Raw genomic sequence first — 23,152 nt, 5'->3', positions numbered from 1 at the left:
TGGAATATCTTTTTCCATATATCTTTTTTTATAAATCCACTTAGCCACTCTGTCTTAATTGGAGCAAGACTGTACAATAAGATGCTACAGTAATAATTTCCCTAAGAAAACATCAATTTTAAAAACTATTCACACATGATAATACTGGATCTTGGCCAGTGCTGCAGTTCAATAGGCTAATCCTCCACCTACAGCGCCGGCACACCGTGTTCTAGTCCCTGCTGGGGCACCACATTCTGTCCCGATAGCTCCTCTTCCTGTCCAGCCCTCTGCTGTGGCCCGGAAAGGCAGTGGAGGATGGCCCAAGTCCTGGGGCCCTGCACCTACATGGGAGACCAGGAGAAGCACCTGGCTTCTGGCTTCGGATCAGCGCAGCATGCCGGCCGCAGCAGCCATTGGGGGGTGAACCAAGGGAAAAAGGAAGACCTTTCTCTCTGTTTCTCTTTCTCTCACTGTCTACTCTGCCTGTCCAAAAAAAAAAAAAAAAATTAAATAATTAAAAAATACTGGATCCTTATAATTGCTATGTCGCCTCTCCCCAGTGTACTGTGAGACAACATATGCTACTTCTCCCAGAATCATGGTTTTTACACTGGAGAATGTAAGCCAGTGGTGGATACTTGACTTCTACATCAACCTGACTTCCTCCACAGGAGACTGACTCCTGCCTCACCCCAAACAGAACTGAATTACCTGCATGAGACTAGGAACACAGAGAGGGGATGAGGGTAGCAGAAGCCAATGTGTAGAGCCTGAGTGGCTGTCCACCTGTGCCAGAGAGGACTCCATAATGCAGACTATTGAAGAGTGTTACATGGCAGGAAGCAAGGTCCACAGATTGTCCAGTCTTGAGTGCCTGAACAGGGCTCCCACACTACCTGTAACCTCCACAAATTTCCCACCAACCCATCCAAATAAGAGCTTACATGAGCCAAGGAGTCAGTGTAAGACTCATGTGTAATGTGGCTTTACAGTGTGTGTGATTCCAGAAATGGAGAGACTGAAGCAATTAAAAAAACAATGCTATAATACTTGGAGCTGAAAAGTACAGTATGCAAAATGAATAATACAACAGAGGGCATCAACAGCAGAACCATCCAAGAAGAATAATCAGTGAAGTAAAAAATGTGGTTTTTTTTAAAGATTTATTTATTTATTTGAAAGTCAGTTACACAGAAAAGAGGCAGAGAAAGAGAGAGAGCGAGGTCTTGCATCTGCTCATTCACTCCCCAATTGGCTGCAACAGCTGGAGCTGTGTTGATTCAAAGCCAGGATCCAGGAGCTTCTTCCAGTTCTCCCACATGGATGCAGGGGCCCAAGGACTTGGGCCATCTTCTACTGCTTTCCTAGGCCATAGCAGAGAGCTGGATCGGAAGTGGAGCAGCCGGGACTCGAACCCGTGTCCATATGGGATGCCAGCACTTCAGGCCAGGGCATTAACCCACTCGCCACAGCACCAGCCCCAAAAACAAGTTTCTTGAAAATAGAGAATACAGAAAAAGAAAAAAAAAGGAATGAAAAGTTATGGGATGTATGGAACATCATCAAATGTCATTGGTGTCAAAGAAGGATTTGAGAATAAAAAAATGCTATACAATTTATTTCAAGAAAGAAGAAAAAACTTTTCAGACCTGGAGAAAGTAGAATCTATATAGAAGAAAGTTGAAGCTCACCAATCAGATTCAATCCAAATAATACTTCCAGTAGATATTATAATCAAACTCTCAAAAATCAAGGGCATTAAGAGGATCCTAAACAGCAAGAGAAGAGAGTTTTAACACAATGGGTAGTTCATTTCTCAAAGTTGGATGTTGAATGACATATTCAAACTGCATAAGAAGGAGAAAAACTGCTAAGAATATTGTTTAAGGGTGTGGGATAGCGGGTAAAGCCATCACCTGCCAGCATCTCATATGGGCACTAGTTTGAGTCCTGGCTGCTCCACTTCTGATCCAGCTCTCTAGTGTGGCCTGGAAAATCAGTAGATGGCCTAAGTACTTGGGCCCCTGCACCCATGTGGGAGACCCAGAAGAACCTGGCTTCTGGCATTGGATCGTCCCAGCTCTGGCCATTGCAATCATTTGGGGAGCGAACCAGCAGATGGAAGACCTCTCTTTCTCTCTGCCTGTGCCTCTTCGTAACTCTGCCTTTCAAGTAAAATAAATAAATATTAAAAAAAAAATACTGTCCCCAACAAAGCTTTCCTTCAAAAATGATGGGGCAGACAATCCAACCTGCCTTACAAGAAAGCTAAAGGAATTTTTAAACAGAAAAGAAAGGGATGTTAATGTGTAATTCAAAAAAAAAAAAAAAATCTGGGGGCCAGCGCTGTGGCGTAGCAGGTAAAGCTGCTGCCTGCAGCGTCAGCATCCCATTGGGCGCTAGTTTGAGTCCTGGCTGCTCCACTTCCGATCCATCTCTCCTCTAAGGCCTGGGAAAGCAGTAGAAGATGGCCCAAGTCCTTGCACCTGCATGGGAGACCTGGAAGAAGCACCTGGCTCCTGGCGTTGGATTGGTGCAGCTCCGGCCGTTGCAGTCAGTTAGGGAGTGAACCAGCAGATGGAAGACCTCTCTCTCTCTCTCTCTCTCAGCCTCTTCTCCTCTCTCTGTGTAGCTCTGACTTTCAAGTAAATAAATAAATCTAAAAAAAAGAAAAAAAGTGCACGGAAGGAATGGAGTGAGAGTATTTTTTGTTCTGTGATTAATATTATCAATTAAACATAATCTCTTCTAACTATAAGATGTTCCTTGTAAATATAATTGTAACCACAAAGCAAAAGCTCTTAACATATACACTAAAAATTTTAAAAAGTAATCAAAATACACTGATAAAGAATATCATCTGAAGGAACAAAAGATCAGCAAAGCTACTATAAAAGAAGTAAAATATGGCTGATCCAAATTCTTACCTATCAATAATTACCTTGAATGTTTATTAAGTTTTTCAGAATCATCTTTAAACATCCCCATTACTAATATTTACCTCACAACTCTTCGAGCCTCTCTGCCCATGATCAGTTCTAAATCCTTAACTTCCATATTTTTAGCAATTTTCCTGGTACAACCCTATTCCATGGTACCAAATTCTATCTTCTGGTTAGGATGCTGTAAAACTCAGATTGTGTGGCTTAAATAACACTGTTTTTTTTTTTTCAGAGTTCTGGTGGCTGTGAAGTCTCTCATCAAAGTACAGGTAGATCCAATTCCTGTTGAGGGCCCCCTTCCCAGAAGATGTCTGGCTCCTTGTCTCCTCACATGGCCTTTCCGTAGTAGGTGAACAAGAAAGAGAATTGTTTTTCTTCCTCCTCCAAGATCAGCATTTCTATCAGATTAGCACCAAATCCTTGTATCATCATTTAAAAAAAAATTTTATTTGGGCCAGCACTGCAGTATAGAAGGTTAAGCCTACGCCTGCAGTGCCAGCATCCCACATGGGTACTGGTTTGAGTCCCAACTGCTCCGCTTCTGATCCAACTCCCTGTTAATGTGCCCAGGAAAGCAGCAAAGGATGGATCAAGTACTTGGCCCCTGCATCCACATGGGAGGCCAGGAAGAAGTTCCTGGCTCCTGACTTCAGCCAGGCCCAGCCCCGTCCATTGTGGTAATTTGGGGAACTGAACTGTGGATGGAAGATCTCTCTCTCTGCCTCTGGCTCTCCTTGTAACTCTGGGTTTCAAATAAATAAATAAATCTTTAAAAAAGATCTCATAGGCACTCAGAATAACAAAGTAGAGTGGGATCCAAGAGTAAAACAGGAGTGGCTCTGTGGTGCACCGGGTTAGGCAGCCACCCACAACGTCGGCATCCCATTATCAGAGTGCCAGTTAGAGGCCTAGCTGCTCTGCTTCCCATCCAGCTCCATGCTAATGCGCCTGGGAAACCAGTGTAAGATGACCCAAGTACTTGGGCCTCTGCTTCCGCCTGGACATTGCAGCCATTTGGGGAGTGAACCAGAGGTTGGGAGATCTCTTACTCTGTATCTCCCCCTTTCTCTGTCACTCTGCCTTTCAAATAAATAAAATAAATCTTTTTAAAAAGATTAATTCTGTAGTGGTGTTCACATAATAGCTCAGTAAACAATGTGCTACTCTATTTCAAAGATATAAAGTAGGAAATATCCTAATAAAAAGGAACAACAGAAACTCATTCTCTTCCTGAATAGGAAATGAAGTAGCCACCAATTACATATCTCTAAGCTACTTTAATAAGAAACATGGAAAACATAGCTCAGTATATAAAATGAGAAAATGGCTTACCATTGGTAACCATATAAAACTTCAAGAGCATATAAATTCTGGGAGATACATCAATTTCAAATTTAAAATATAATAAATGATGGTGATATAGATTTACTTAAATTTAATAGTTAAATTCTCTTACAAAAATCCAAAAACCAGTGGTTCATGATCTTATTGACTACAAAACCAGGTCAGCTGCCTTAACAGATATGATTATGGATGATTACTAAAGTTAAGGAAGGTAGACTGATTGTTGAATTGCCCCAACCCCGTGAGGAAATTATGAAAAGGAATCAAAATCAAAAATGTTATATGCAAAACCAATAGAAATGTGATAATGTATCATTGTAAACCCTCTAATTATAAGTCCAGTAACCAGTTTATAATCACTGAAATATTTATAGATGTCTATCCTTTGAAAGGTTTTTTTTTTTTTTTTTTTTTTGGACAGGCAGAATGGACAGTGAGAGAGAGAGACAGAAAGAGAAAGGTCTTCCTTTGCCGTTGGTTCACCCTCCAATGGCCGCCGCTGCAGCCGGCGCACCGCGCTGATCCGATGGCAGGAGCCAGGATCCAGGTGCTTTTCCTGGTCTCCCATGGGGTGCAGGGCCCAAGCACCTGGGCCATCCTCCACTGCACTCCCTGGCCATAGCAGAGAGCTGGCCTGGAAGAGAGGCAACCGGGACAGAATCCGGTGCCCCGACCGGGACTAGAACCCGGTGTGCCGGCGCCGCAAGGTGGAGGATTAGCCTATTGAGCCACGGCGCCAGCGAAAGGTTTTTAAGAGAATGATAATTTTATGGGCTGACGCTGTGGCGTAGCGGGTAAAGTTGCCACCTGCACTGCCAGCATCCCATATGGGCGCCTGTTTGAGTCTCATCTGCTCCACTTCAGATCCAGCTCTCTGCTATGGCCTGGGAAAGCAGTGGAAGATGACCCAAGCCCTTGGTGGGAGACTCGGAAGAAGCTCCTGGCTCCTGGCTTCAGATCGGCGCAGCTCCGGCTGTTGTGGCCATCTGGGGAGTAAACCAGCAGTTGGAAGACCTCTCTCTTTCTCTGCCTCTCCTTCTCTCTCTGTGTCACTCTGACTTTCAAATACATAAATCTAAAAAAAAAAAAGATTGCTAACTTTTAAGACACTGATTAGGTTAATAATTGGCATCAAACAGACAAAAGCATTTCTTCCATTTGAATCCTGGTTGGTACTGACTGGAGAAGAAATGCCTCCTTAAAAGTAATTTTCTGTGTGTGTATGACATATATTTAGAGAAATATACTGTGTGAACACAAAATAACAATAAAAGTCAACCAAGACGGCGCCGCGGCTCACTAAGCTAATCCTCCACCTTGCGGCGCTGGCACACCGGGTTCTGTCCCAGGTTCTGCCCCTTGGGGCGCCAGATTCTGTCCCAGTTGCTCCTCTTCCAGGCCAGCTCTCTGCTGTGGCCAGGGAGTGCAGTGGAGGATGGCTCAAGTGCTTGGGCCCTGCACCCCATGGGAGACCAGGATAAGTACCTGGCTCCTGCCTTCAGATCAGCGCAGTGCGCTGGCCACAGCGCGCCAGCCGTGGCGGCCATTGGAGGGTGAACCAACAGCAAAGGAAGACCTTTCTCTCTGTCTCTCTTTCTCACTGTCCACTCTGCCTGTCAAACAAATAAAAAAAAAGTCAACCATCTGATGAAATAAAGGGAGATTATATATCTAAAAATAAAAATAACAAAACAAGAAAATTACATTAAAAATGCAGGGCTACATTTTGTCTAAATGGGATCTTCAGTTCTGGAGGAAGATAAGTACATTACACCTAACAAGCAAAGAATTATAAAGCACAGAAAAGTATTTGAATGTTACAAACAAAACCATGAAAAGGCAAAAGAGCACAAATACCAAAAGTCAGTGTGAAAAAAAAGCCCAGAGGCCAGTGCTGTGGTGCAGCGGGTTAAGGCCCCAGCCTGCAGCACCAGCATCCCATATGGGCACTGGTTCAAGTTCCGGCTGCTCCTCTTCCAACCCAGCTCTGCTATGGCCTAGGAAAGCAGTAGAAGACGGCTCAAGGCCTTGGGCCCCTGCACCCACATAGGAGACCTGTAGGAAGGTGGCTCCTGGCTTCAGATCAGCTCAGCTCTGGCCGTTGTGGTCATCTGGGGAATGAACCAGCAGAATGGAAGAACTCTCTATCTGGCTCTACTTCTCTTTGTAACTCCTCTGTCTTTCAAAATAAATAAAATAATTCTTTAAAAAACGTTTAAAAAGAAAAAAAGCTCAGATAATAAACTCACATGGAAACTCACTCAAAACATTAGGTAAATATGTATGAGTATTCCACACATTTAGAAATGGACTAACAGAGACCATCGTATATCAGTAGACATTAACAATGTTAATTGATATAAAAAGGTGAAATATCTGGTAATATTGAACAAAGCTGTAAAATATACATCCTCTATGATTGGACAATTCTATTTCTAAATACAGAGGGGCCATGGAGCCTAGAAACATCATTTTTTTAAAATTTTTTTAAAGATTTATTTGAAAAACAGAGTTAAAGAAAGAGGTAGGTCTTCCATCCGCTGGTTCACTCCCCAGATGGCCGCCACAGCCAGAGCTGCACCAATCTGAAGCCAGGAACCAGGAGCTTCTTCCAGGTCTCCCATGTAGGTGCAGAGGCCCAAGGCTTATCCACACTAATGGCATTCCCACATTCCTGACACCTATAGGATTTTTCACCAGTATGAATTTTCTGAGGTTTTGTAAAGGATGCACTATGTTGAGAAGCCTTTCCACATCCTTGCATTCATATGGTTTCTCTCCAGTATGAATTCTCTGATGTTGAATAAGTGTCCAAGTCTCAAGAATGTCCCACATTCCTTACATTGGTAAAGTTGTGGATTCTCTGATGTCGAGTAAGTGCACTACTTACTCCAAAAGCTTTCTTGCATTCTTTACACTTATAGGGTTTCTCACCAGTATGGATTCTCTGATGTCTAGTCAGGGATGAACTGTTTCTAAAGACCTTTCCATACACCTTGCATTCACAGGGATTTTTTTTTTTTTGACAGGCAGAGTGGACAGTGAGAGAGAGACAGAGAGAAACGTGTTCCTTTTCCATTGGTTCACCCCCCAATGGCCGCTGCGGCCAGTGCACTGCGCTGATCCAAAGCCAGGAGCCAGGTGCTTCTCCTGGTCTCCCATGGGGTGCAGGACCCAAGCACCTGGGCCATCCTCCACTGCACTCCTGGGCCACAGCAGAGAGCTGGGCTGGAAGAGGAGCAACTGGGACAGAATCCGGTGCCCTGACTGGGACTAGAACCCGGGGTGCCAGCGCCACAGGCGGAGGATTAGCCTAGTGAGCTGCAGTGCCGGCCATTCATAGGGATTTTTACCAGTATGAATTCTCTGATGTCCGGCAAGTTCTCTACAAAGGTTTCTCCCCAGTACGAATTCTCTGATCTTCAATGAGCTGTGAACTAATTCTAAAAACTTTATCACAATGTAAGCATTTGTATGGTTTCTCACCAGTATGGGTTCTCTGGTGTTCAGTAAGTTGTGAATGAAATCTAAAGTCTTTGCCACATTCCATACACTTGTAAGGTTTGTCATCAGTATGGATTTTCTGATGTTAAGTAAGTTTTCCATTCAATCTAAAGGATTTCCCACAGAGTACATTCATAAGGTTTCTCACCATCATGAATTTTTTGAAGTGGAGTAACTTCTGCAACTCTTCCAAAGGTTCTTTTGTATTCCTTACATTTATAGAACTTCTCATTACTATGGAATTTCTGGTATACAGGAAGGTCTTCATTAAAAGTAAATGTATTCTTGTATTCCATGTATTTATAGGCCTGACACCAGTATGAATATTCAGTTGTACTATATGTAACTTATCTTATCTATCCCAAAGGTTTTCCAACATTCATTACATTTATACTTTCTCTCACCAGTATGTATTCTCTGATATTCATCAAAGTTTGAGTCAGAATTAAAGAATTTTTCACATTCCATATATTCAAAGGACTTCTCACTGTCATGCCTTCTCTGAGTTATCTAAGAAATCTGTGATTTTTGTACTTGGGCACTTTTCTACAGATGACTTTCATTGGATTGAAACATTCTACTTCAGGTCTTTGTGCTTCAATCCTGATTTTGCTCCGTGAGTTATTTCTGAAAATGGACCTTTTGAGACCAGAAAATTTGCTGCCTTCTGTTATTTCCAACTGAGAACCATTGTTTTCAAGAATGTCCTTTCCTATAGATAAACTCTTTGTCTCATAACTGCACTCCAAATCTGAAAGAAATGGAAAAAATCACTTTTCTTTTCATGTGTCATAAAAAGAAAATGATTATAGAAAGCAGATGAAACAACTGAAAATAATTCACAGTGTCAATGAATGGTTAAAATGGTGTTATGAAATTTGGAGAGAGACAAAAGCTCAGAGAATGCTATCATGTATTATAAAATTGTGAGCTTTGTGATAAAGGGAGCAGATTTAGTCGGCATATTTAAAATTGCAGCGTTGATCAGCACCTTGGGAGCTTTTTGGTAAGTACAATGTTCAGGAACCAATTCAGAGAACAGGAATCAAAATCTACAGCTGTAGCACTGATCATTAGTGTCATGTAGAGATACTGCTAATGTAGATTAAAATTTAACCATGTCTATATCAACAACTTTGTGGTGGTTTTTGTTTTCCTACAGTAAAAGCCAAACACTTTCCCATGGACAACAAGGAACCGTTTTTAAGACCTCATTTAATCTATTTTCTTCTTTCTTCTAATCTTTTTTCACCTTCTAGATAAAAGCACATTTCTAATGACTCAGAGCTAAGCACAGAATGTTTCATCTTTCACAAACAGGCTGTTTGGGGACTGGTATGGTAGTGTAGCAGGTTCAGCTGCAGCCTGCTATGCCGGCATCCCTCGTGACCACCAGTTTGAGTCCCCACTGCTTCACTTCTGGTACAACTCCCTGCTAATGCATTTGGGAAAGCAGCAAAGATAGCCCAAGTGCTTGGGCCCCTGCCACCCATATAGGAACTCAGATGAACTTACTGGCTCCCTGGCTTCAGCCTGGCCGAGCCTCACCTGTTGCAGCCATTTGAGGAGTTATTAAGCAGATGTATCTCCCTCCCTCTGTATCTCCCTCCCTCTCTGTAACCCCCACCTTTCAAATTAATTAATTTTTTAAAAAAACAAAGGCTGTTTGTATGCCAGTTCCTTTTCACTGTTCAGGTCTAAGTTAACTATCCTCAGGATATATTAACTGATCTGCATTTGTTTTTCTGTCTCTATTCCAATATTGGTTCCTTATTTTCATATCCATTTTTTAAGTTGTATGTTCAGTTCCAAAAGGATGGGGCAACATCCTTTAGCTGTAGCTTAGCTGGTAAAGCTGCCAGCTGTCGCTGGTGCCGCAGCTCAAAAGACTAATCCTCCGCCTTGTAGCGCCGGCACACTGGGTTCTAGTCCCGGACGGGACGCCGGATTCTGTCCTGGTTGCCCCTCTTCCAGGCCAGCTCTCTGCTGTGGCCAGGGAGTGCAGTGGAGGATGGCCCAAGTGCTTGGGCCCTGCACCCCATGGGAGACCAGGATAAGTACCTGGCTCCTGCCATCGGATCAGCGCAGTGCACCAGCTGCAGCGTGCCGGCCATGGCGGCCATTGGAGGGTGAACCAAAGGCAAAGGAAGACCTTTGTCTCTGTCTCTCTCTCACTGTCCACTCTGCCTGTCAAAAAAAAAAAAAAAAAAAAGCTGCCAGCTGTGATGCTGGCATCCCATATCAGTGCTGGTTTACATCCTGGCTGCTCCTATCTAGCTCCCTGCTAACAGCCTGCAAAAAGCAGTGGAAGACAGCCCAAGTGCTTGGGCCCTGCCACCCATGTGGGTGATCTATATGAAGCTCTTGGCTCTTGGCTTTGTCTTGGTCCAACCCTGGCCATTGTGGCCATCTGGGTAGTGAATCAGCAGATGGAAGATCTCTGTGTCTCTCTACCTCTCTAACTCTTTCCAAATAAATAAATGAACCTTTAAAAAAAATTCTAGTAGCTCGTGCTGTGGCATAGCTGGTAAAGCTGCCCCTGTAGTACCGGCATCCCATGTGAGCGTCAGTTCAAGTATAGGCTGCACCACTTCTGATCCAGCTCTCTGCTGTGGCCCAAGGACTTGGGCCATTTTCTACTGCTTCCCTAGGACACAGCAGAGAGCTGGATTGGAAGTGGAGCAGCCAGGATTTGAACTGGTGCCCATAAGGGATGCTGACACTACAGGCAGTGGCTTTACCTGCTACACCATAGTGCTAGCCCCCTGCTCCACTTCTAATCCAGCTCCCACCATGCAATGTGCCTGGGAGAATACTAGATGATGGCCCAAGTGCTTGGGCCCCTGTCACCCTTGTGGGAGACCAGGATGAAATTCCAGGTTCCTGGCTTGTGACCATTTTGGAAGTGAATCTTCAGATGGAAGGTCTTTTTCTCATTCTATCTTTTCCTCTCTTTTTGTCACCCAGGCTTTCAAATAAATATTTTTTAAAAAATAAAGAAGGTAGAGTAGGTAGACAAAAGGTTAAGGTAATCGTTCCAAAGTAATTTGGCAATGCTGTCTGGAGGTTGGTAATATATAGGCTGAAGAAAATTTAAAGTGATAAACATTGCATGATAAATGGTAAGAACAATTGCCTGTGACTGAATTATGTAATGTATAACAAGGGTGAAATAATGCAAGCATTATTCTTTGATGAAAACACTAAACTATGGGGCCAGTGCCATGGCATAGTGGGTAAAGCCGCCACCTGCAGTGCCAGCATCCCATATGGGCATTGGTAAAAGTACCAGCTGCTTTACTCTTGATCCAGCTCTCTGCTATAGCCTGGGAAAGCAGTGGAAGATGGCCCAAGTCCTTGGGCCCCTGCACCCACATGGGAGACCCAGAGGAAGCTCCTGGCTCTTGGCTTCTGTCACTCCCCCTCTTCGTGGAGGAACGACACTAAACCCTGCCTAGGCTTCATATCCGAGTCACGGCACCATTATGTCGCTCCCCCTCTTCGTGGAGGAACGACACTAAGCCCTGCCTAGGCTTCATATCCGAGTCACGGCACCATTATGTCGCTCCCCCTCTTCGTGGAGGAATGACACTAAGCCCTGCCTAGGCTTCATATCCGAGTCACGGCACCATTATGTCGCTCCCCCTCTTCGTGGAGGAACGACACAGGACCCTGCGCTGTTCTTTCGTCTGCTCGGCCCTCCCCGGGTTTGCTGCTGGTTCTTCCCGGGTTGGCTACTGTCCCTTCCACCTCCGTGGAAGGGCGGTTCCCCCTGCCACCTTCCCCACTTCCGCAGGGGAGCGGCACACCGCCGGCCGGCTCTCTCGGGGGCTGCACAGGTGTTCCCCTTAGGTGTTCCCCTTAGATGTTCCTGGTGCATGCCGTCTCTCTCCTCCTTTATAATCCTCCTCTGCCAATCCCAACTTGGCTGCCCACACGCCGAGTACGCTGCTCTCCTCCAATCAGGAGCAAGTCCTACAGTTTATTGGCTGAACTGGAGGCAGCTGTGTAGAAGCTGTTTTCTCCTCTCCCAGCGCCATATTGTGGGAGAGCAGATGCATAGAATAAGTCTTAATTCCAGTAACTTAGTCTAGTCCTAGTTGCTCCCAGTTGCTCCCCACAGCTTCAGATCGGCATAGCTCAGGCCATTGCAGCCATTTGGGGAGTGAACCAGTGGATGGAAGATCTCTCTGTCTCTACCTCTCTCTTTAACTCTGTCTTTCAAAAAAATAAAATAAATCTTAAAAAACTAAATGAACAATAATACACACACATATATATATATTCCAACTGAAGAAAATGAATCAAAATAAAGTGTCCTAAAGAAAGGTGATAGGGCTGGCGCCGAGGCTCACTAGGCTAATCCTCCGCCTTGCGGTGCCAGCACACTGGGTTCTAGTCCCGGTCGGGGTGCCGGATTCTGTCCTGGTTGCCCCTCTTCCAGGCCAGCTCTCTGCTGTGGCCAGGGAGTGCAGTGGAGGATGGCCCGAGTCCTTGGGCCCTGCACCCCATGGGAGACCAGGAGAAGTACCTGGCTCCTGCCATCGGATCAGCGTGGTACACCAGCCACAGCGCGCCGGCCGTGGCGGCCATTGGAGGGTGAACCAACGGCAAAGGAAGACCTTTCTCTCTGTCTCTGTCACTGTCCACTCTGCCTGTCAAAAAAAAAAAAGAAAGAAAGGTGATAGGGGACCAGTGCCGCAGCTCACTAGGCTAATCCTCTGCCTGCAGCGCCAACATCCTGAGTTCTAGTCCCAGTTGGGGCGCCGGATTCTGTCCCGGTTGCTCCTCTTCCAGTCCAGCTCTCTGCTGTAGCCTGGAAAGGCAGTGGAGGATGGCCCAAGTGCTTGGGTCCCTGCACCCGCATGGGAGACCAGGAGGAAGCACCTGGCTCCTGGCTTTGGATCGGCTCAGCACACAGGCTGCAGCGCACCAGCCATAGCGGCCACTTGGGGTTGAAACAACAGAAAAAGGAAGACCTTTCTCTCTGTCTCTCTGTCTCTCTCTCACTGTCTAACTCTGATTGTCAAAAGAAAGAAAGAAAAAGAAAGGTGATAGGAGCCCCCAAAGCCATAAAATGTAAAGACTAATTTTCTAGACAGATAAAATTTCCAAAATTTGCATGAATTATGTAATGCATGAAATTCACTGAACACAATGTCTGTCTCAGTTCCAAATATTTGCCTGAATCAAAAAATAACCATGTGCAGGTTGTAATCATAAAGCAGATAATGAACCAGAGATCCTAGAATAAATGTCTGGTTCCTAATCAGGAACAGGGAAGTATAAGATAAGTCCTGGTGGCCGGCGTTGCGGCTCACTAGGCTAATCCTCCACCTGCGGCGCCAGCACATCGGGTTCTAGTCCTGGTTGGGGCGCCGGATTCTGTCCCGGTTGCCCCTCTTCCAGGCCAGCTCTCTGCTGTGGCCAGGGAGTGCAGTAGAGGATGGCCCAAGTGCTTGGGCCCTGCACCCCATGGGAGACCAGGATAAGCACCTGGCTCCTGGCTTCGGATCAGCGCGCTGTGCCGGCCACAGCATGCCAGCCGCGGTGGCTTCTGGAGGGTGAACCAACGGCAAAGAAAGACCTTTCTTTCTGTCTCTCTCTCACTGTCCACTCAGCCTGTTAAAAAAAAAAAAAAAAAGATAAGCCCTGGTTCATTGTGCTGGAAAGTTTAGAAGTTTTATATTGTTAGTGAGTCATGTCCAATGGATACAGAAATCACTTGAAGGAGCTAAGGCTATAAAGAATCAAGAAAAGAGGAAAAAATGTTTGTACACTAAAACAAGATAAACAAAATAAAATAGAAGCCCAGAAAGAAACATTTGCAACTGATTCAGGTGTTATGGTGTTAGGTATTAAGTCTAGGGTAGGGAGAGTATGGCGTGAGACTTGGAAAATTTTGTATCAGAAAGCAAGGATTAATTCAAAAATCAACTCACGAAGTCCAAGGCACAGAACTCACCATGGGGTGATTATATCCCTATGTTTATGTAATTGGACATCAAAAAAACAAAGATTGTGGTGTGCTAAAGTATTCTGAACTGATGAAAATCAATACATCCAGATGAGACATAAATAAGAGAAAGTTGTAAAATTTTAAACGGTGTACCCATTTCTTGTGGCTAATTAGATGCCATAATATAAAGGACACAGTCTTGCTGCCTTTCCCATTAGAATTACATTTCAAGTTTACCAAAGAGCATGAGGGCAAATCACAAGTATACAAATCACAGCAAATTCAGAAACATACTGAGGGAAGTGAAGATTTCTAACTGTGACAAAAAATTAGGTGAATCGTTGATATGGAACTATATCATAGAATGTCTAATTAAGATTACAAAGGTCCCTTTCTGACCATATTATCTGTAATAGCTCTTCCACCATCATATGTTGTCCCTTTATTCATATATGTGTGTGTGTGTGTGTGTGTGTGTTCATTCTGTTTACTTGTTTGTTCTACTTCTCAACTACTAGTATGTCAACTCCATGAGAGCAGGACAAGTACAGGTCTCAATCACCATTATACTGATGGCGCTAGTAGCAGAAATATACTGATGGAGCTAGCGCAATGTCTGTCTCAGTGTGGACACTGACCAAAGACTGAATGTATGAATGACAGTATTTTCTATGAGTGTCAATAGAGGCAAATTGTAAGTCTAAATATGAACAGGAAAATAATTGATTACATTGAAGAAGATCTTAATTTGCTTTCACAAGTTCCAGACTTGTTTTTACCACAGTCCTTTGGAGGGAGTTTTCTAACATCACAAGAGCTCACCTCCACCCAGACCAACTGGGCTTTTTGTTCTGGGGAAGGCATTTCCTGCACTCATCCAGACCTGCTCACTTTTTATCACATCCACCTGACCCACAGGCTAATGCCTGCAAATTCATTTGGTCTGGCCCTGCCAAGGCACTTATAGGCAGGATTTGAAATTTAGTAAATCTATAGCAGGCTAATTTTTAAGTTAATAATTTTATATAGCCCACAAATAAAATATATTATGAATATCCTTTGCAAAAAAAAGGTTCCCCACCCCTGCTCTAGAGCATCTTAACTTCCTCCGATAAGGTGATGACAACTGGCCAGAAATGGGACACTCTACTTATAACAAAGAAATACAACAATGTATTAAAATTATAACCAATTCTAAAAATATACTTTTGAGAATCAGTTAAAAGTGTTAATAAATGAAGTCAAAGTGAGTTTTAGAAAATGAAGTCAAAATGATATTGACAAGTATTTCAGAGAAGAGAAATACTGCGTGGATTAGAAGAACATTCATTTTAGAGTAATCACAGAATTACAAAGCACAAGAAATTGTGGACAAGTAAAGAAATGTCTTGGGGCTGGCTCTGTGGTGTAGTAGGTAAAGCCGCCGCCTGCAGTGCGGGCATCCCATTGGGCACCAGTTAAAGTCCCAGCTGCTCCACTTCCGATCCTGGCCTGGGAAAGCAGTGGGGGAGGGCTCAAGTCCTTGGGGCCCTGCACCTGTGTGGGAGACCTGGCGGAGGCTCCCGTATCCTGGCTTTGGATCGGTGCAGCTGCAGCCATTGCAGTCATCTGAGGAGTGACCTATTGGAAGGAAGATCTCTTTCTCTCTTTCTCTCCCCCCCCCATTGTTTTTCAAATAAATAAGTACATCTTTAAAAGAAAGAAAGAAAGAAAGAAAGAAAAAGAAAGAAAGAAAGAAAGAAAGAAAGAAAGAAAGAAAGAAAGAAAGAAAGAAAGAAAGATCTTACGTTATTTAAACCTATGCCAATTCTTTGGTTTTATAGCCAGCATAGTCTAACAGTTAAGAATGCTGTCTTTGGTGCCTCAATGGATAGAAAAACCCACCTTTGACACAGCTCTGATCATTGTGGCCAACTGGGGAGTGAACTAGTAGATAGAAGACCTCTCTCTGTCTCTACCTCTCTCTGTAATTCCTTCAAAAAATAAAATAAATCTTTAAAAGAAAAAGAAAAAGGAAGAAAATGGGATTCAAACAAACTTTTAAAATTTCTCAAAGCCTCAAGTTCATCACTGCTATATGCCATTCCACATTATACTTAAGAATTATTTCTAAGGACAAATTATTTGGTAAATGCCTTTTAGTGGCTACAGAGTAGTCTACTTGTTGAATATATGTCAGCCACATTTATGCTTAGATCTTTAGGTTACACAATGTCTTCTCTCTTTTTTTTTTTTTTTGACAGGCAGAGTGGACAGTGAGAGAGAGAGACAGAGAGAAAGGTCTTCCTTTGCCGTTGGTTCACCCTCCAATGGCTGCTGCGGCCAGCGCGCTGTGGCCGGCGCACCGCGCTGATCCGATGGCAGAAGCCAGGTACTTCTCCTGGTCTCCCATGGGGTGCAGGGCCCAAGCACCTGGGCCATCCTCCACTGCACTCCCGGGCCACAGCAGAGAGCTGGCCTAGAAGAGGGGCAAGGGGGACAGAATCCGGCGCCCCGACCAGGACTAGAACCCGGTGTGCCGGCGCCGCAAGGCGGAGGATTAGCCTAGTGAGCCGCAGCCCCAGCCCCAATGTCTTCTCTAATTCTATACATCTATACTCATCATTTTCTACAAGTTGAAGCCAGTCTACCCAGAAACTCAAATCAGGGAGAAGCTGGCTCCAAGATTTTGGCAGCAGCAGCAAACAGGCCACAGAGCACAGAATTCTATATCCCACCCCAAAGGAACTGACTTCACTTGCAACAGTGTGTGGAAGTTTAAGTGTAAGGGCAATTGCAAAAAGAGTGGAAGTTTTGCTGAAAAGAAATTGAGAAAAGACTGAAGATTAATTGTAGATGCATGCTATGACATCTGGCTGCTTTGCCAGAGAGAAATGGAGAGACACCAGACAAATCAGCAAAGGCTGATCACAGAAGTATCACTTCAGCGAAGCACCAACTTGATTGCATTAGTTGGTGAAACAGTATATACCCCAACTGTTGAAAACAATACTGCTGTCAGTCACATCAGGGGTGTGGTCAGGGAAAAGAGACAGTCAAAAACAGTCAAAAGCACTGTTATCTGAGGGTGACTGTAGTAACAGCCTAGGAGGCTATTTACCCTGTAAGGAGTAACAAGAGAGGTTTTATACTGTGGCACAGGTAAACTTCACTACAATAATCTAGCCACTCACTACACAAGTACACAAACAAATAATTACTGGCTCCAAGACAAGGAGGATGGTGATGAAAGTATCAGAATTCCAATAACTGTCTAAAGTATGTTCATTTTTCACACACACAAAAACAAAGTGAAAGGCAAAGATACAGGAAAAGGAAGAAATATAAACTTCCTGTGAAAACAACCATTGTAGACAAAGACTTCAAAAGGAAATCATTGTTAAAGAAGTAAATAAAGGTCAGATCATAATGGCACATCAAATAAAGAATATCTATAAAGACAACTGAAAATAAACAGCTAGAAATTCTGTATCAAAATTGAAACTTCACTATAGGAACCTAATAGTAGATATGAACTGGCAGAGGAAATAGAAAATTTGATTGATAAACTGAAGAACAGGAAAAACAATGAAGAGAAATAGAGCCTAAAGAATGCAAAACACCATTAAGCACACCAACATACACATTTCATTCTGTTTTTTAAGACTTATTTATTTATTTGAAAGGCGGAGTTAGAGAGAGGCAGAGGCAGAGAGAGGTCTTCCATCCACTGGTTCTCTCCCCAAATGGCTGCAACAGCCGGAGCTGGGCTGATCTGAAGCCAGGAGCCAGGAGCTTCTTCCAGGTCTCCCACATGGGTGTGGGGCCCAAGCACTTGGGCCATCTTCTACTGCTTTCCCAGGCCATTGCAGAGAGCGGGCTTGGAAGTGGAACAGCTGGGACTCGAACTGGCACTCATATGGGATGCTGGCACTGCAGGCAGCAGCTTTATCCACTATGCCACAGCACCAGCCCCACACCAGCATACATGAGAAAGGACTACTAGAAGGGACAAAGAAGAATTAAGAGTTTTCAAAAAGGGGCCTGCATTGTGGTACAGCAGGTTAAGCTGCCACTTATGATGCCAGCATTCCTATCTCATATCCCATATCCCATATCCCATACTGCAGTGTTGGTTCGAGTCCTGATTACTCTACTTCCAATCTGGCTCCCTGCTAATTCACCTTGGAAGGCATTGGAAGATGGTCAAAGTACTTGGGCCCTGCCAACCATATAGGCCAGGATGGAGCTCCTGACTTCTGGCTTTGGACTGGTCCAAACCTGGCTGTTGCAGGCATTTGGAGAATGAACCCAGCAGATCAGCAGATGGAAGATATATTTTTCTGTCTGTCTCTCTATATATATAGCTCTGCCTTGCAAATAAATAAATAAATCTTTTAAAAATTTGCCTACTATACAGAGTATATGTCCCTTGTTCCATTAGTTTTTAAAATTCTCTATTTCTTATGGTGAAATTTGAAATTCCTTATAATGTTACCTAACCATTTCAGAGGCCAGTCCTGACACTGTAGTTCTCCACTGACAGTGTTTGTCAGAGATTCTCAGAAAGGAAAGGAGGGCACGTCTTCTTGCCTTCTACACAAAGCTGCATATCATAAAACTAGTTCAGAGAATCTGATCGAATTAGGTGACAACTTCAGCATAATAATAGATGACTCAGGGGCCTGCGCTGTGGTGCGGCGGTTAAAGCACCAGCCTGAAGTGCCGGCATTCCATATGGGCGCTGGTTCGAGTCCGGCTGCTCCTCTTCGGATCCAGCTCTCTGATATGGCCTGGGAAAGCAGTAGAAGATGGTCCATGCAAGTCCTTGGGCCCCTGCACCTGCATGAGAGACCTGAAAGAAGCTCCTGGCCTCAGATCAGCTCAGCTCTGGCTGTTGCAGCCATTTGGGGAGTTAACCAGCAGATGGAAGACTCTCTCTCTCTGGCTCTACCTCTCTCTGTGTACCTCTGTCTTTCAAATAAATAAAATAATTCCAATAAAAAAAAGAAACATCAAAATCAATAGGATAATTTAGGAATGTCTAAAAGAAAAAAAATATTTATTAAAAAAATAATAGAAGGCTCAATCTGGTTTTGCTACCCAACACAGAGCCCTTTATACATATTTACAGCGTTATCATTTTATTCTACTTCTGTTTTATAAACCTGTCCTTTCAAGTATAATTTGTATAATGGCATTTTGTATGATACTTGGATTTCATAGTCCTGGGTGCTCCTCTTCCGATCCAGCTCTCTGCTCTGGCCTTGGAAAGCAATAGAAGATGGTCCAGGTCCTTGAGCCCCTGCACCCACGTGGGAGACCTGGAAGAAGCTCCTGGCTAAGGATCAGCGCAGCTTCGCCCGTTGTGGCCAATTGGGGAGTGCACCAGCGGATGATGGACCTCTCTCTCTCTCTCTCTCTGCCTCTCTTTCTCTCTGTGTGTAACTCTTTCAAAGTAAATAAATAAATCATTAAAAAAAAAAAAACTCCAAAGCTGGGGCAGGCATTGATATAGTGGATTAAGCCGCATTTAACAGAACAAAAATAAACACAAACTGACCCTGAATTGGCCATCAAGCGGCAATTCTCCCTTCCACTTCAGTAGCCATCTCTTGCAGAACTACAAGGCCAAGGAGAAGGGACCAGTGAGATCCCGAACCGGCTAGCTAAGACGACCCTGGCCATCCACCACCACACAAGCCCCATCTCACAGTCGAAATACCAGATGGGGGAGGGAAAAGACAACACTGCCGACTCTTCCCCATATCAGAGAAAAATATTATGAATGCTTTCAGTTCATAGCAGTTTCGAGGGGGCACAGCTCAGGAAACTGGTGTAAATGGGTTCCAAAGAGGCGTCTCCCAGGAAAATCTCCTACATCTGTGCATGTGTGATTTTCTGCTTGGAACGTTCATTCCAGGGCTGAAATTCATGATCTCCTTTTTTTTTTTTTTTTTTTTTGACAGGCAGAGTGGACAGTGAGAGACAGAGAGAAAGGTCTTCCTTCCGTTGGTTCACTACCCAAATGGCTATTACGGCCGGTGCGCTGTGCTGATTCGAAGCCAGGAGCCAGGTGCTTCTCCTGTTCTCCCACGCGGGTGCAGGGCCCAAGCACTTGGGCCATCCTCCACTGCACTCCCTGGCCACAGCAGAGAGCTGGCCTGGAAGAGGAGCAACCAGGACTAGAACCCGGGGTGCCAGCGCCGCAGGCGGAGGATTAACCTAGTGAGCCGTGGCGCCGACCATGATCTCCCTTCTAACGACCACTTCTCTCCAAGCAGCTATAACATCTAAGGACAGATCAAAGAAAATCCAGGGAGCCACTTTCCACGAAACCAGGAGACCTACATTTGAGTTGAGGATGGGCTCGCACTCCAGCCACACTCCGTGTTAAGCAGTGGGCTGGGCACTGGGGACAGACCACGCACCAGTGCGGGGCGCTTCTGGTTAACACAGGCATTGGAGTCTTTACGGGCACAGATACGCTCACACGGGGGACATGAAGTTTCCCGTATACTCGAAGATATACGTGTAATGGAGATTATATACCACAGAATCGGAGAAATGACCCAAAACACAACCACTCCCACGGGCTCACTGAAAAAACCCACACTTCGCCTCCTTCAGTTACGCTCGTTCACGCACCGGTGTCACACACCAAGCCCTGGGAGCCTGACTAGACACCTGTCAGGGAGCGCACGCTCAGCCCTTCTCTCCAAACACTCCACGACGACGCCGTCACAAACAACAGCACCAGCGGCCATCGGCGCCGTCAGGTCACGCGTACGTGGGCCTGGCCTGAGGCTCCCGGCTCCACATGGTCCATCCGCGTCTCCTCAACGCCGGATCTTCGCGCATCCTGACCTGGGTCACCTCAACTCACCAGGCACAGCCCGAAATTTCCTCAACAGGAAAGTGGAACCGAAGGTCGTTCTGTCAATGCCCTGAGGCTGTGGGAAATGTAGTCCAACCACGAACGTCTAAGGCTTGTGGGAAATGTAGTCCAACCACGAGTGTCCTGAGGCTTGTGGGAAATGTAGTCCAACCACGAACGTACTCACACGTTCAAGTGTTGCCCACGGGTGACGGAGTCTGCGCGAAGCCCCGCGATCCTGGAGTTGCAGGGCCCGCAGATCGCTTCCTCTTCTTGGAGGATTGAAGCTGGTAGCTCTCCCTGACGAGGAAGAGCTGGGCGACGGTCCTCTGGGACCACCGAGGCCCGAGAAGTAACCGGAAACGAGGGCATTCGAGGTTACCGGAACCCGGGGCCAGAGCTGGCGGAGGAAGGAACAGGAAGCCTGGTTTGCCCCCAACCGTACCCCAGGAGCGAACTGGAATCCTAGCCGGGGAAGGCTGAAGAAGGCAAGGAAGTTGCAACATCTGCAACTCCTACTTCGTATGACAACAAAATCACTGCCCCACTGAGACACAGGGGTCTAGGCGGTTGTATCCTAGAGATTTTGTTAGGCTGTTTTTGTGAGCTTACTGTGCATTTTATATGTATGTATAATAAACCTTTCTAAAGACAGATTTTTAGGGAAGGTGTAGAGTCAAAATCAAAATGGAGTGAGTGTGGCTAAAAGCTAATTGCAGACCTTTTGCTTCTGTACATATTAGCTTTGCTCGCTAACGGCTAAGGGTGTATCTTGTGAAACTATGTGGGCCCAAATTCCCAGGAACTAAGTTGACATTAATGTGTCCTTCGCTGCTATCTTACAACCATATCTTGGATCTGTTATTGGGTTTGTTGTTATCTTACAACCTATTTTGGTTTTTGTTTTGTTTTGTTTTTAATTGTTCATATGAGGGGTCCAGTTCGAAATTGTGAGCCCTAGTGGACAGAATACTATAAAAAGCTGTGTAACCTGCTGTTGGGGGCCGCACTCTGGTAAGGAGTGTCGGTCCCGATCAGTCGCCTTGCCTCTCATTTTCAATAAAATTCATGTGTGACTGTCACTGGTTTTTTAATATCCTGTTTCAGCTGTTGAGTGGATGCAACAAAGGAATCATTTGAGAACTAACCAAAGCACTCAGGGTGAAATCCTTATCCATTCATCCATTGTGGTACGCAAAATGTGTGAATGTTTTCTTACATGGCAGAAGGGAGATTATCCTGAATAGGAAAAAAATGTGTGCCCTTAAAACTAGTTTAAGAAATACAGTACTACAAATATGAGACTTACTTTGTTTTGTTTTTCAAATTTCAGAGAGACCAAAAGAGGATTTCCGTACACTGGTTCACTCTCCAGATGCCCACAATGGCCTGGCCTGGCCTGAGCTGAGCCGGAGTTGGAAGCCAGCAACACATTCCACATCTCTAACATGGATGGCAGGGGCCCAACTGAGCAATAACTCTTCCTCCTGAAGTTCAGCGCGGTGAATTCTTTAATTTCCCACAAGACATTTTCTGGCTACATTCTCTGTTTACATATTTTCTTTTTGCTTTTTTGATTTCTACTTTAATTCTATTATGATGCAAGAAAAGTTATATAATTTCAATTCTTTTGAATTTAAGCCATATTTTATGATCAAGGATAAGGTCTGTTTTATTAAATGTTGTATATAAGCTTGAACAGAATGTATTCTGCTGTTTGATAGTGTTCTGGACATGCCCATTAAATTCCATTGGTTGAGGAATTGTATTATGATTTGAGTTTCCCTACCAAAAGTAATCCTGAAACTTAACCCCTGTTGTGAGGTATTAAGAAAGTATTGTATTTGGAGATGGTACCTTAGGAAAGTGATAAAGGCTAAAGGAAGCCATAGGGTAGGTCCCAGTCCAGTGGGACTGTGCTGTTCAGTAACAGGAGAGGGGCCGGCATTGTGGTGCAGTGAGTTAAGCTTCTGCCTGAGGTGCCAGCATCACATAATTGAGTGACAGTTCGAGTCCTTAATGCTGCAATTCCAGTCTACTTCCCTGCTAATGCTCCTGGGAAAAGAGTTGATGATGGCTCAAATACTAGGACCCCTGCCACCTGTGTGGGAGACCTAGAGGGAGTTCTGGGCTCCTGGCTTTCAGTGTGGCTCAATCCTGGTCATTTTGGCCATTTGGGAGGAGTGAACCAATGAAGATCTCTTTCTCTTCCTTTCAAAAGAATAAATCTTAAAAAAAAAATCAAAACACCTTTCTTTTGCATTTTGGTATGCCAGAGATTTACTAAATGAAAGTCAGTCCATAGGGGTGGCACTGTAGCTAAGCCTCTGCCTGCACTGCCAGCATCTCATATGGTGACGGTTCATGTCCCTGCTGCTCTTCTTCCAATCTGGCTCTCTACTTATGGCCTAGGAAAGCAGTAGAAGATGGCCCAAGTGCTTGGGCCCCTGCACCCACATGGGAGACCTGGAAGAAGCTCTTTGCTCTTAGCTTCAGATCTGCCCAGCTTCAGCCTTTATGGCCATTTGGGGAGTTAACCAGAGGATGGAAGACCCTTCTGTCTCT

At 44.7% G+C, this 23,152-nt stretch overlaps 1 protein-coding gene and 2 long non-coding RNA genes across 5 annotated transcripts in view; 1 reads left to right on the top strand and 2 right to left on the bottom strand.

The window, feature by feature from the left end:
- The window catches only part of LOC138846476 (uncharacterized), a 28,573-nt gene extending 6,904 nt beyond the window's left edge, over positions 1-21,669 (top strand). For both annotated transcript variants that reach the window (XR_011383989.2, XR_016224787.1), the window contains exons 2-3: positions 3,157-3,193; positions 19,680-21,669. This is a non-coding gene — a long non-coding RNA (uncharacterized LOC138846476). The remainder of the gene's footprint in view (positions 1-3,156; positions 3,194-19,679) is intronic.
- On the bottom strand, positions 1,132-20,690 carry LOC149120808 (uncharacterized). 2 transcript variants are annotated; one of them, XR_016224788.1, is made up of 2 exons: positions 20,597-20,684; positions 1,132-1,476 (listed from the first exon to the last, which is right to left on the bottom strand). It is a non-coding gene; the product is annotated as an uncharacterized LOC149120808 (long non-coding RNA). The 2 variants fall into 2 exon arrangements; XR_016224789.1 differs by lacking the exon at positions 1,132-1,476 and adding an exon at positions 17,362-17,712 and having other exon boundaries at positions 20,597-20,690.
- Positions 6,680-8,530, bottom strand: ZNF529 (zinc finger protein 529; the record flags this gene model as incomplete). The annotated part of the gene is given in 10 exon segments (XM_008257171.5): positions 6,680-7,025; positions 7,028-7,081; positions 7,084-7,119; positions 7,122-7,273; positions 7,609-7,659; positions 7,661-7,897; positions 7,899-8,076; positions 8,079-8,115; positions 8,118-8,284; positions 8,287-8,530. Coding segments are annotated over 10 exon segments (1,368 nt in total), but the record flags the coding sequence as incomplete, so codon positions are not given.
- Positions 21,670-23,152: the final 1,483 nt, after the last annotated feature.

The sequence above is a fragment of the Oryctolagus cuniculus genome, chromosome 18 (assembly GCF_051225735.1).
Source record: "Oryctolagus cuniculus isolate XC-2025 breed Fujian yellow rabbit chromosome 18, ASM5122573v1, whole genome shotgun sequence".
In the NCBI taxonomy this organism is placed as follows: Eukaryota; Metazoa; Chordata; class Mammalia; order Lagomorpha; family Leporidae; genus Oryctolagus; species Oryctolagus cuniculus.
This window is presented reverse-complemented; position numbering and strand designations above follow the sequence as displayed.